Here is a 14,366-nt window from a genome sequence, read left to right as displayed (position 1 = left end):
TATGTAAACAAGGTGTATACACTAGGTGATAGAGCATGTGGCTGCACCTAAAATGACACACTAGCAGCGCTATTTAGTCCACACATAAATGAACTACAAATGAAATTCAAATGAATGAATACATGAATATCACTGTATAAGGAAAATCAAGTTCATGCATAGAGTCCCAATAACATTCAAAGATGCCGGTCCCAAAAGTGTAGGTCCTCAATCGTTCATCAGCAAAAGGAAGAAAGAACCTCCACCTCACCACCGTGTACACCCCTTTGGTTGGACACTCACCGAATGAACAGTATATGTGCGCCACAAAGTATGAGACCTCCCGATCACCTCCAGACTCTGGATGTAAGCCAAAGCTCCACTGATAGTAACCAGGTATATCTCAAGAACTCAACGACCACTGAATCCAATAATCTCATCGACTCGGGCCACACAGCATACCGTGGTGCATGTAAAGTAATGAGGTCACATAGCGTAATACTGCATATGTAAATCTTTATTTCCCCAAACAGATAAGTCCCTCAAACATTGCACTTACAATCTTACAAACATGTGAAAGCGTGGAATAAGTCAGACCTGCGTCCTGCAGCTGTTCCCCGTCCTGATAGCTCGCCGCTCGGTACCTAGCTGCGAACTTCCGTGTCTGGTGTGTGACGTAGACTTCCTTCGTGACAACGCACTGACGCGTTTCGTCAGCAAATGACTTCAACAGAGGGCCTCTTAACTTAAGATTGTAAGTGCAATGTTTGAGGTACTTATCTGTTTGGGGAAATAAAGATTTACATATGCAGTATTACGCTATGTGACCTCATTACTTTACATGCACCACGGTATGCTGTGTGGCCCGATTCGATGAGATTATTGGATTCAGTGGTCGTTGAGTTCTTGAGATATACCTGGTTACTATCAGTGGAGCTTTGGCTTACATCCAGAGTCTGGAGGTGATCGGGAGGTCTCATACTTTGTGGCGTACATATACTGTTCATTCGGTGAGTGTCCAACCAAAGGGGTGTACACGGTGGCGAGGTGAAGGTTCTTTCTTCCTTTTGCTGATGAACGATTGAGGACCTACACTTTTGGGACCGGCATCTTTCAATGTTATTGGGACTCTATGCATGAGCTTGATTTTCCTTATACAGTGATATTCATGTATTCATTCATTTGAATTTCATTTGTAGTTCATTTATGTGTGGACTAAATAGCGCTGCTAGTGTGTCATTTTAGGTGCAGCCACATGCTCTATCACCTAGTGTATACACCTTGTTTACATATCTTTAGCATAGCTACATATAGTCAAATGCGTAGTGCTGGCTCTTTGTACTGGGTGTGATTTGTTCATGCCTAAGTTATGCTAAAGCAGCTGTGAGGGCAGACACAGCACATCAAGGTAGTAGCTTGACACCATAACGCTAGGGGAATCTGTAGTGACCACATTGACTGCCACCAGTGGTGACCATCAATGCCCAAACTGGACTAGTACATAGAACCAAAGCTGCCCTCCTAAGATCAGGTAATCTTGTTCAAAACATTTACTCTCTCTGTCCATGTATTTACCTGCTGTAGAACTGCACCAAAAATACAATATCTCCTAATAAAGATACTCGGAAAGCCTTTATTTACAATTTGCCATATTTTCAGCCCACCTGGGTTCTAAAAAAATGTGATTATTGTATGTGATGTTTTGTGAAGAACAGCTCTTTGGAAATTATTCAAACCCTTTTGTTATAAATCGAAGCTCTCATTTAATTCCACTAGATGGTGCTCTAACCTTTACAGCAGCAGTGAGATAGGTTGGCTTACACTGTACTTTGTAATGTTTCTTTTTAGCCATGGTTACAATTTTTTTTTTTTTTTTTAACATGTTTGTGATGTGTGTGGTTTTTTTTTTTTTTTAAATCCCCTTTCCTGATGGCTGCTGTCCGCCCTTAAACGAGTTCTCACAGCAGTCACGTGATTGGGAGTCTGAGAGTAAGTATGTCACCAGCACAACAAAGATATCCAGAATGGGTCCAAAGCTTTATTCAGCGATCACATTATAACATCTGAAGCAACATTTCAGAGTCACGCAGGCCTCCCTCACATGCCTGATGAAGGGGTTCTGCGTGACTCAGAAACTTTGCTTTAGTTGTTATAATGTGATCACTGAATAAAGCTTTGGATCTATTCTGGATATCCGTGGGGTGCTGGTGACTTACTTTTGCTCTGACTGTCCTAGATTTCCAGACAGTGGTTCCTGTAGCACCCATCTACACTCATAGCCCTTCTGCAGGAACGTGTGCGCTGGGAATAGTGTGCTTCTATTTGGTGATTGGGAGGCTGACCCTATGGTTCACGATCAAAAGCCGTTACCGACAACAATTGAAGACATCTAGGTCATTGTGCTGGGAGCACCCAGTGACACACCTCCTCAGACCGCCCTGGATGAATATGTGTGGGGAATGGTTGCTAAAGCCCTCTTTTCCTGCCGTCGCATATATGCATTACGCATTTAGGAAGAGGCTAAATGACTGCCCATTGGCCGACCAATTGCATACCTGCTACGTCACTGGACTTCAAATGGTTATGCCGAGATGATAAATCCCTGCAGCTGCAGTCCTGTTTTTTAGAGCTGATGGTCCGCTCACTTGTAAAAGCAATCCTAGCTAGCTGCGGGATTGCTTTTACAAACAACGGGAGGGGCGGAACAATGATTGACCTTGTTCGGCTCTGGGCTATGGTAACCCGGAAGCAATGACCTGACATCACTTCTTGTTTACAAATCAAAGTCATTCAAAAGTACCTCCTGTGTAAAGCTAAACTGGTACCCTGTAAAGGTCTTTAAAGAGGAAGTAAACCATGCCCATTTTTTTTTAAAATATAATATAGAGGTATAATGTGCTAGTATGCACAGCATACTAGCACATTATGAAATACTTACCTTAGAACGAAGCCCTGCAACCTAGGCTTGTGACGGTATCAGATTTTCATGCTGCGATTAATTGATTAAGGTTTTGCCACGGTATACGGTATTATCACGGTATTCTATTATTAAATTTAAATTATTAAATTTCCACCTCACTTCAATTTCATTGCTGAATTTAGGGGCTTTGGTTCACTTATGCACATTATTATATAGTCAGTCAGTACAGACTCTGTGAACCAGGCCTAAAATAGGTCATCAAGCAGTGTCTGGCCTAACTGGTGATAACTGGTCCTGGTTCTCTGCTCCGATCCGATGGCCTGGTCATTAAGAGGGCAAATCCTTGTGGTTAAACCTGAAGGAGGTGTTGTTTATAAATTACTTTACTATTGCTTTAGGCCTAGTTCACATGTATGCGGGTTGGTGGTTCACATGTATGCGGGTTGGCGGTTCACATGTATGCGGGTTGGCGGCCCACATTTGCACAGGCATAGCAGCCCATTGATTTGAACGGGCTGCTATGCCCTCATTTTCCGCAGAAAAAAGGTGCATGCAGCATTTTTTTAAAATTCAGTGGCCTTGAAATCCATCCTGCTTTTGCACCATGCGACTTACCTGCAGTTCCTGCTCTGGCAAGCTTTCTGCATTTTTTGTATACGTGGGCACGGCATTTAAAAACAGTTTGCGTGTGCAGCAACGGCAGGTAAGTCGCATGGTGCAAAAGAAGGATGGATTTCATGGCCACTGCATTTTTTTAAATTCTGCATACACCTTTTTTCAGCTGAAAACGCAGGCATAGCAGCTCAAGCCCATTCACATCAATGGGCTGCTATGCCTGTGCAAATGTGGGCCCCCAACCTGCATACATGTGAACCAGGCCTAAAGCAATAGTAAAGTCATTAATTGGTTAAACCTGCAGGAGGACCGGTGTTTTTATCTTGATTTGCCCCTTTAAAGACCAGGCCATCGGATCAGAGCGCCAGGACCAGTCATCACCAGGTAGGCCAGACACTGCTTGATGGCTATATAATAATGTAATGTGGGCTGCTATGCGTGTGTGTGTGTGTGTATATATATATTAGAGCTGCACGATTCTGGCCAAAATGAGAATCAAGATTTTTTAGCTTGGCATAAAGATCACGATTCTCTGTGTAACAAAAAAAAAAAATTGGGATAATTTTACTGTTACGTTTTTTTTTTTTTTATTATTCATTAAAGTCTATTAATTGCGTTTGAAAGACTGCTGCGCAAATACAGGGTGACATAAAATATTACAACAATCGCCATTTTTTTCTGTAGGATCTCTGCTAAAAAAATATATAAAATGTTTGGGGGTTCTAAGTACTTTTCTAGCAAAAAAAAAAACTGATTTTAACTTGCAAGCAACAAGTGTCAGAAAAAAGGTCCAGTCTTTAAGAGGTTAAACTTCCTTTCTCCCTGGCAGAGGGAAGGAAAAGATACAATGTAATCATTTTTGTTTATAGTTAGGAGACTTAATGCTGAAAGGCTTAGCTGTGTGAGTGAATGAGTCATCCAGCTCACTGAAATGTATCAATTCACAAGTCAGACCCAGGAGCAGAGAAACTCGGTATTTTAAAAATGCCACAATAACAATACCGTGGCTATGCAATACCACGATATATCGAATTACCGAAAACCGGCATATGTCTACTGCAACCTCAGATCTGTCAGAAGCTTCTATCTTCACCTGGTCTTCCTTCCGGGTTCGCATCCTCCTGCTGTTTGATTGGCCGTGTCGCGATGACGTCACTCCTGCGCATGCGCTCGGAAGCCATGGACTGCAGAACGGAGCTCTGAAGGGATGGCACAGATATGCTGTCCATTCTGAGCGCATTTGCCGGTGACGTTACCTGCTGCATGAAGTGCGAATATCTCTCCTCCTCAAGGTTTAGGAGGTATTCATAGTACCTACAGGTGATAGGCTTACCTGTAGGTCCAAGCCTACAGAGTGGGTTTGCATCCTCCTTTTAAAGCGTCGCTGATGGATATGAAAATTTTACGTTTTTAAAAAAAAAATTTGCTGTTGCATTAGCGTGCCCCATTTTAAAGCGTGACATATTTGGTATCTATTTACTTGGCGTAACATTGTCTTTTATAGTTTACCCAAAATTGGGTTACGTATTTTGGTGTTAAAACTACGTTTAAAAAAACCACTGTGCATATACCATGTGACATAAAAAAGGGCAAAAAAACATTTTAATTTTCTAGCAAAAAAATACTGATTGTTACATGTAAGCAACGTGCCAGAAAAGGAAAAGGCCTAGTCTTCAAGTGGCTACAAAATACTCCAATCCTTCCTTGTGTTTTTTTTATATAGAATTTATTTGTGTTACAGGTATTTATGTAACACTCAAAATTTTATGCAGAGCTTTCGCATGCTGTGCATTCTCATCTCTCCCTCCCCTCAAGGAGGTTTCAATCTAAGATTCCCTGTCTGCCTTTTAGGTGATGCCTGAAACTCGCCTTTTTAGGGAAGCCTACCCCACATTCACCAAGAACTGTACCCGAGTCACCTCCAGCAGATCATCCCTGCAGCTATTACCTTTTGTACCACCTCCTCCCTCCGCCCTTTTAGAATGTGAACTCCATTAGCAGGGCCCACCTATTCCCCTCTACATTGTAAAGCGATGCGCAAACTGTTGGCGCTATATAAATCCTGTATTATCATAATAATAATAAGATCCCTATCACACATGCAGACATACACATTCTAGGGCCAATTTTGGACAGGAGCCAGTCAACCTGCTAACATGTATTTGGTATGTGGGAGGAAACCTTGGCAAGCAGAGAGTACAACAAACTTCATGCAGATGTCCTGGCCAGGATTTATGTCATAAATGTGTAAACTACTTTTTATGCGATCAACTGTAACAAGAAGAGGTACCTACCTGAACCAGAAGTCTCCCTGGGTCGCAGCATTCTAAGTCTTGTTCATTCAGACTAATATAAATGTAAAGAAATGTGGAGCAACTAATGAGCAGGAAGACTTTGGAAATCACACAAACATTACAATTATTCCTCTGTAGATGGCAATGTTGCTATGCGCAGATCTGAGGTATAATGCCACATTTTTTTATTTTATCTTTTATTATTATTATTGCACCATATCCTCTTTCCTGACTGTTCCAGTGTAAAATGCAATTTTATTTCTATACCACAAATGCATTCAGTAAAATTGGATTCTGCAAGAACTAGTTAAAGGGCTACATCATCCATAAATATGAGGTGACATGCATAATCTGCCTTTTATATTCTCAGATCAAGTGAGGAGCTGTGTCTATGGGCACGGCACTTGACCATCTAGAAATTCTGCCCCTTTGCTTTAATAAGCAGTGTAGTCCTTCAATCCCAGTCTGACAATTCTATGGTCCTCCTTTATTTCTGTTTTTACTGACAGTGCCTTCTGATTCACCAAATAAAATTTAAAAAATACATTCTCATTCACACATTTTAAGGGTAATTCCACCTTGCAATATAAAATATGGCTGAAAAACAATTTTAGATTGGTTCTTTTTCAGAATGCACCGATCCGATATTTGGATCAGATATCGGCCCCGATACGGGCAAAATAGCTGGATCGGGGGATCGGTAAAATTAACAGATCCACGGGCCGATCCGGTTTTGCTCTTTATAGCTTGTGAGGGAGCAGAGAACGGCTGTCGAAGAAAAAAAAAAGCGCCTCCTGCAAATGCCTTTCACCTCTCCCAGTTAAGTAAACACAATGATTACAATGTATCTTTTCGTTCCGTCTGCCGGAGGAGGGACGTTTAACCTCTTAAAGACTAATCCCATGACATTTTAGATTTTGAATGCACATTGTTATAAGGTATCTGCCGATACCGATCCGGAAGTATTGTTTTGTTATAAGCTCACAAAACCGTACTTCGGGATCGGCGATTTCACAAAGAAAAAGATTGGGACCAAAAAAGTCGGATCGGTGCATCCCTAGTTCTTTTTAGTCTACTGCTGAACATAGGAGATATGTTTGTTTTGTGTATGATGCTTTAGTATGGCGTCTTGACATGTATCCTGAGATTCAACTACTGGTCTTGCATCATTTTTTTTTGGTAGCTGTATCATTATGGTTTTGACTGTACTTGAAATTGTTTGATACCTCCTTCTCTTGTGTTTTTTTTTTTTTTTATCATCTTTTAATAAAAAATATTGAAAGTGAAAAATATTGCTAAAAGAAAAGCAATTGCTTCGCAAGCTTAATTGTAATTTAAAATATATGTAAACCCCTACCTTGTAAAATAACCCATTCAGTTTAAAATTTCCCTTGTCCATTAGCTGCTTGTAATGAATTAGTCGCTCCCATTCAGAATCAGTCCTGCATAAGACATGACCTAACAAAGGTCTATTCCTTTAGAACAAAATGGGTATGAATCTGCAACAAAGTTTGTTAAAAATTCTTGCAATGGATCCCTAACTTACTTGGTATTCTATATAATTGCCATATATATATTTTTTTTTAATAAATTACTTTTCTCTTTCGTTCCTTGATGGAAACAGCTCCTTAAATTCTTAACCATTGGGTTATACTGCCCCCTACAGGAGTAGGACACTAGGCAGAAAAGAAATCTAGCTACGCCCATTGACAGTCCTAGGGGGTATTTTCCCTCTCTGCTATAGTCACTGTTTTCTTTCTGCCTGCCTAGGATTTTTCCTGTGAGATCTACAGTCAACTGCCGGACTGGGAGACGGGCTGGATAATCTAGATCCAGTGGTCACCCCAGTCTGGCCAGTGAGTGCACGCAGACTTCAACTCCGTGCTAGGTCGGCCGCGACATAGCCCACTGGACGGGGGCTGGCCTGCGAGTTAAACTGGCTTGCGAGGTTGCATACGACCGGGGTCTCGGCCTGAGTCGCAGCGTTCCTCCTGGCTGACAGCCCCCCATTTCCATGGAGAGGGGTTCGGTCTGGAGCTGTATCCGCCTGGTTCCTGGTATGGTGAGTAGCTGTCCCCCGCTCCCCCTGGAGGGTTTTAGGGTGGATGTGGGCCCCTCCTTGGGACTGTAGGACCCCCTGGGTTCCCCTCCTTCCCGTTAGGCACCCCCCCTTTCCAGTGTCCCCCATCCTACCTCCCCCTCCACATATGCTTGGGGCTCTTTGGGTGGTCTGGTCCACCTCCTGGGGTGGGGGCTGGGCACTAGCTGGTGATGGGGGCTGGAGTCCGTTGTGTCCCAGGTGGAGGTGGCTTTCGGGAGACGGGCTACCAAAAAGCGCCCCCGCATTCATCTGTCTCATCAGATCCTGAATCTGAGTTGGTTGTGGATCACCCTGTTGGGTCTGCAAGCTCTTCGACGTGGATCACCCTGCTGGGTCTGCAAGCTCGCGCCCAGAATCCTCTGATAGCGAGGATGATTCCTCCACGTCTGCAACCAAAAACGAAACGAAAAGGCGCTGGTGTAGGCACTGATTGTATCCTTGTATGAGACCCTGAAAATGGAGAATGCAGCTGCGATGGAGGCACAGGTTCCCTTTGGCACTCCCAAGCCATCCAGAGCGGCAAAGGTGTTTCCTTTCCCCGCCTCTTTTGACAGAATTGTCGCTAAAGAGTGGGGACGACCAAAGTGTCCCCTCAGGGCCCCTAAGCACTTTACGAGGCGTTACCCCTATGAGGTGTCCCTTCTTCAGAAATGGACCGTTCCACCGGTGGTGTACCCTCCGGTTTCCAGATTAAAAAAGGCAGCCATGATTACGGTTGAATAGACCCCGGCCTTTAACCACTTAAGCCCCGAAAGATTTTACCCCCTTCCTGACCAGGGGGTTTTTTTGCGATTTTTTTTTTTTTTTTTTTTTTTTTTTTTTTTTTTTTTTTTCTGCGCGACTTTAACGGACAATTGTGCGGTCGTGCGACGCTGTACCTAAACGAATTTCACGTCCTTTTTTTCCCACAAACAGAGCTTTCTTTTGGTGGTATTTGATCACCTGTGCGATTTTTTTTTTTTTGATCATGCGCTATAAACAAAAAAAGAGCGTAATTTTTGCAAAAATAACAATATTTTTCACTTTTTTTTTTTATATGAAATTCCCCCCAAAAAAATGTAAAAATCAAAATTTTTTAACATTTTCGGCAAAATTGTCTTACGCTACATATGTTTGGTAAAAAAAATCGCAAAAAGCGTATTTTGATCGGTTTGCGCAAAAGTTATTGCGTTTACTAACAAAGGGAAAGATTTTTGTCATTTTTGGTGTTTTTTTTTTTTTAACGAGTAATGGCGGCGATCTGCGATTTTTTTTTTTTTTTTTTTTTTTTTTTTTTTTGCGGTACTGCGACATTGCGGCGGACAGATCGGACCCTTGACTGACATTTTTGACACTTTTGGGGGTACCAGTGACATTACTGCAGTTATCAGTGCTATATATATGCACTGTTACTGCAAAAATGACACTGGCAGGGAAGGGGTTAACTGTATTGGACAGGGAGGGGTTAAGTGTGTCCTAGGGGCGTGATTCTTACTGTAGTGGGACAGGTCTCCTAGTGTAAAAACAAAGATCAACGGTTCTACATAGTAGAACCGTCTGATCTTCATTTTTACACAGGGGAGAATGACAGGCGGCTTGTTTACATAAGCCGCTCTGTCTTTCTCCCACTGTACCGGCCATCGTAGTATGACCGGCGGACATGGGGTCCGCCGGTCACACGCCCGCACTCCTCTGTGAACGAGGCGGGCGCGCGCTCGCCTACTATTGGCTCTAAAAGGAGTGACAGGCGAGCGACGTAGACCTACTTCACTCTGCCTGGCCGGGGCTGACTGCCGCAGTAAATATACTGTGAGCAGTCGGCAACCAGTTAAGGATTTGGCTGACCAGAAGGCGGAGGCTGTGGCCCCCCGCAATATGTACGCTTTGGCTGGTTCGGCAATGAGGCCGGTATTCACCATTGCCCTGGTGTCGCAAACTCTGACCGAGCGGGCCAAGCTCTTACGCCGTGACCTGGAGGGAGAACAGCTCCCCTACCTTTGCCGAGCTGGCAGACCAGCATGTCCAGGGGCTGCAGTTTATCTGTGGTGCCTCTTTGGATGCGGCTCCCCTAGTGGCTCAGCTCTGTTTTGGCAGTGGTCCTTCGGTGTCTCTTTTGGCTCATGTTTCTCAGGGAGAATTACCTTATGGAATCTGGATTATGCCTGCATAATGTGGGTTGAATTGGCCACTTGTACTCCTCCATTGGAAACCCAGGTGACAGCAGAGGAGTGCAAGTGGGGGACAAGGACTAAGTGTTCATAACCTAGAACACAAAGTACCTGAACTATGGATTTCATGGCAAGATCACTAATTTATTTTTTTAATGAAAGCTGTAGATTTAAAGTCCAACTAAAGGCAAAATGTATTTTTTTAGTTTTGGATAGAGCCGAGAGGGATTAGAACACCTGTCAGGTTGTATTGCTATCTGTGCCCCTGTTAGGGAGATTCACCCTCTACATTTGTCCGGTTTACCATTTTCAATGAAAGTCTAAAAAAATACCAAATTTTGGGTTGTCCCCAGAAAAGTAAAAGAGGGAAAATCTTCCAATGGGGAACCTGGGTTCTGGTGACCTGGGGACCCCCCCAAGGAATTCCTTTAATTTACAGGGGTTTACACTTCCTGTTTTACTTTGTGACAAGAAGTGAAAGAAAATCTCTGCAATGGAACACAGATGGTGAAAAAAATCTGACGGGGATTATAACTCACTTGTTCTATCCAAAATGAAGAAAAAAAAAATGCCCATAGTTCTACTTTAAAAAGATGGAAAGGACTTTTGTAATTGCATAAATATTTTAGATTTTGGTGATTTGGGTTTGTTTTACTTTAAAGCCTCTAAATGCCAATAGATTAAAATTGATGTCATTGTATAAATGCTATCTAAGGTTTGCCAGCCAATGCTTACGCCTTCAACAGTCCAGCGCTGTCCTCCGAGTCCTGCGCCATCCCAGAAAGCTGGATTTGGGCTTTTACTTTTTTTAAATGTTCAGTGTGCCAATGAAGTGCCTACCTAAATAGCTAACTTGCATACAATAATTTCAAGTGTTCATTGGTAAATTTAAAATTGTAGTTTTTAGCTTTATTATTACAGGTATTTTATATAACACCATTAATTTAGGCGGTGCTTTACATATTGTACATTTACCTTCATCCTTGCCAAGGAATATACAATCTAAGGTCCCGATTTCACATACATACCATACACGCACACACACATTAGAGCCAATTCTCCTACTAGCATGTCTTTGAAATGTGGAAGGAAACCTATGCAGGCACAGGGAGAACATACTAACTCTCTGCAGATAGTCCTGACCAAAATTTGAACTGGGGAAACCAGTTCTGAAAAGCAGAAGTGCTGATCATGAAGCCGTTGTGCTGCCCACAATGTTAAGGGTTGATTTGCATAGCAAATGCTACCTGCCATTAATTAAAAGTAACCTATACAGGGGGAACAGGGCTTCCATTTCTAAAAATACCAGTTGCTTGTCTGTCTCTGGCTTCAGTGCTTTTTGAGACATTAACCCAGTCCAAAGATTCATATGGGGAAAGTCAGAGCATTTTATCTTGATTCTTGTTCTAGGCCTAAACCTCTGAAATACTGAAGCCACTGGGTTAGCATGACAGCCAGGCAACTAGTATTTATCTAAAAGACAGGTCAGCCATTGTATCCTTCATATATCTTCAGTGCATTTGCTTTAAAAGAGAAGGAAAAAAAAATGTTTTTGGAATTGCAATGGATATAGGAAAAATAAATAATACATTTTCAAGATGACAGTGCTGCATGATTGCCTCATTCTCCCTTTCCCCCGGCCCCTTCCATAACCTGCATGGCTGGTGTAAAAAGATCTATCATTTATTTCCAGGTACAGTCTAATCTATGTTCTTCTTGTCTTATTGCAGGACCCTCATGTGGATTGTTATGAAGCATCTGCCATTAGGGATAAGCTGGGGTTGAACCGAGAGTCACTAGTTGCAATGGCAATCCTCTTTGGATGTGATTATGTACCAAAAGTGAGTTGATGTAAAAAAAAAAAAGCTTGAAGAAATATGCTGACTGTATGAGATCTCTTGATAAAGTCTATTAAAAACATAGCTCCTTTTTCTTTTGTAACCATTCATCTTTTACATTCCGATGTGGAAGAGGAGGCTATAACTGTACCCAGGCTTTTATAATATAAATGATTATTGCTTTTCTGAAATAAAATTGAGGTTTTGTTGTTTGCGGTGCCCTCCTTTAACCACTTAAGCCCCGGAGGATTTGGCTGTTCAAAGACCAGGGCCTATTTTGCGATTAGGCACTGCGTGATTTTAATGGACAATTGCGCGGTTGTGCGATGCTGTACCCAAATGAAATTGACGTTAGGGATGATCGAACTTTTGAAAAGTTCGGTTCGACCAGAACACCCGAACTTCACGAAAGTTCGGCCCGGATTTCAGAACCCCATTGAAATCAATGGGACCCGAACTTCTGTAATCAAAAAACACCATTTTTAAGCCCTAAAACCCAATAAATGCCCCTAAAAAGTGCCTAGGGTTCTGGGTCATGCCCCATTAACTATTAATCACACAAAAAAAAGTTCTTAAAAATTGTCATTTTTGATAAAAAAGCCAATTATTGAAAAATTAAAAAAAAAAAAAAAAAAGAGATTTTTTTGATTTTTACTTTGGATTTAGTATCTGGGGGGTCTAAAAGGTGTGCATGTGAAGTTTCAGCTCTGTAGCATGTCCAGAACCATGAAAAAAAAAAAGATAATTTTTCAGTAGAACAGGGATGTGGTTCGGGAGCCTCCTTTAACTTTAACACCTATATGATCTTTTTTTCTGGTTCTGGACATGCTACAGAGCTGAAACTTCACAGGTACACCTTTTAGACCCCCCAGACACAAAATCACACAAAGTTCTTAAAAATTGTCATTTTTGATAAAAAAGCCAATTATTGAAAAATTAAAAAAAAAAAAAAAAAAAAAGAGATTTTTTGATTTAGTATCTGGGGGGTCTAAAGGGTGTGCATGTGAAGTTTCAGCTCTGTAGCATGTCCAGAACCAGAAAAAAAAAGATTGTTTGTATTAGAAAACTTTAAGCACAGGAATATGGCTTCTCTGCTGTAACACCTTGCCGGTTTAATAGCAGGCATTTTTTTGGGTTCTTTGCAGTCAGGAAAAACATCTGAACTTGTGTATAGTAGTACTGTGCACAAGTTCTGATGTTTTGCCTGCCTCCAAAATTCCCCAAAAAATGCCAGCAAAAACACACCTGGGCATTTTTTTTTTTTTGACGCTAGCGTTTTTTTTTGGCATTTTTTGGGGTTCTTTTGAGGCAGGCAAAACATCTGAACATGTGTATAGGGGGGATATATAGACATATATGTCTGAATATATACCCCTAGACATATATAGGTGTGATAGTAGCAGAAATAAATGCTTGCGCTAATGAAATCATTTACAGTAATATATTTCTGCTACTATCACACCTATATATGTCTAGGGGTATATATTCAGACATATATGCCTATATATACACCCTATACACATGTTCAGATGTTTTGCCTGCCTCAAAAGAACCCCAAAAAATGCCAAAAAAAACGCTAGCGTCAAAAAAAAATGCCCAGGTGTGTTTTTGCTGGCATTTTTTGGGGATTTTGGAGGCAGGCAAAACATCAGAACTTGTGCACAGTACCACTATACACAAGTTCAGATGTTTTTCCTGACTGCAAAGAACCCAAAAAAATGCCTGCTATTAAACCGGCAAGGTGTTACAGCAGAGAAGCCATATTCCTGTGCTTAAAGTTTTCTAATACAAACGATCTTTTTTTTTTCTGGTTCTGGACATGCTACAGACCTGAAACTTCACATGCACACCTTTTAGACCCCCCAGATACTAAATCCAAAGTAAAAATCAAAAAATCTCTTTTTTTTTTTTTTTTTTAATTTTTCAATAATTGGCTTTTTTATCAAAAATGACAATTTTTAAGAACTTTTTTTGTGTGATTTTGTGTCTGGGGGGTCTAAAAGGTGTACCTGTGAAGTTTCAGCTCTGTAGCATGTCCAGAACCCCAAAAAAAGATCATATAAGTGTAAAAGAGGGGTCCCACCATCCCTGCTCTACTGAAAAATTATCTTTTTTTCTGGTTCTGGACATGCTACAGAGCTGAAACTTCACAGGTACACTTTTTAGACCCCCCAGACACTAAATCCAAAAAAAGTCATGCCTGCCTCCAAAAATGCCCGATAAATGCAAGAAAAAGCGCCGTAGAGAAGCCGTATTCCTGTTCTAATAAAAATTATAAGAAAATGCTAATTTTTGGGGGGTTCTGGACATGCTACAGAGCTGAAACTTCACATGTACACTTTTTAGACCCCCCAGATACTAAATCCAAAGTAAAAATCAAAAAATCTCTTTTTTTTTTTTTTTTTTTTTACATTTTTCAATAATTGGCTTTTTTATCAAAAATGACAATTTTTAAGAACTTTTTTTTGTGTG

At 41.4% G+C, this 14,366-nt stretch overlaps 1 protein-coding gene across 1 annotated transcript in view; it reads left to right on the top strand.

The window, feature by feature from the left end:
* Positions 1–14,366, top strand: part of GEN1 (GEN1 Holliday junction 5' flap endonuclease) — an 80,480-nt gene that overhangs the window by 19,845 nt on the left and 46,269 nt on the right. The window contains exon 4 of the mRNA XM_082251682.1: positions 11,787–11,897. Within this exon, the coding sequence (XP_082107808.1) occupies positions 11,787–11,897 (111 nt within the window). The remainder of the gene's footprint in view (positions 1–11,786; positions 11,898–14,366) is intronic.

This window comes from Pelophylax lessonae (genome assembly GCF_965119305.1).
Source record: "Pelophylax lessonae genome assembly, chromosome: 3".
NCBI lineage: Eukaryota > Metazoa > Chordata > Amphibia > Anura > Ranidae > Pelophylax > Pelophylax lessonae.
Note: the sequence above shows the minus strand (reverse complement) of the source record. Positions and strands in the feature narration are given on the sequence as shown.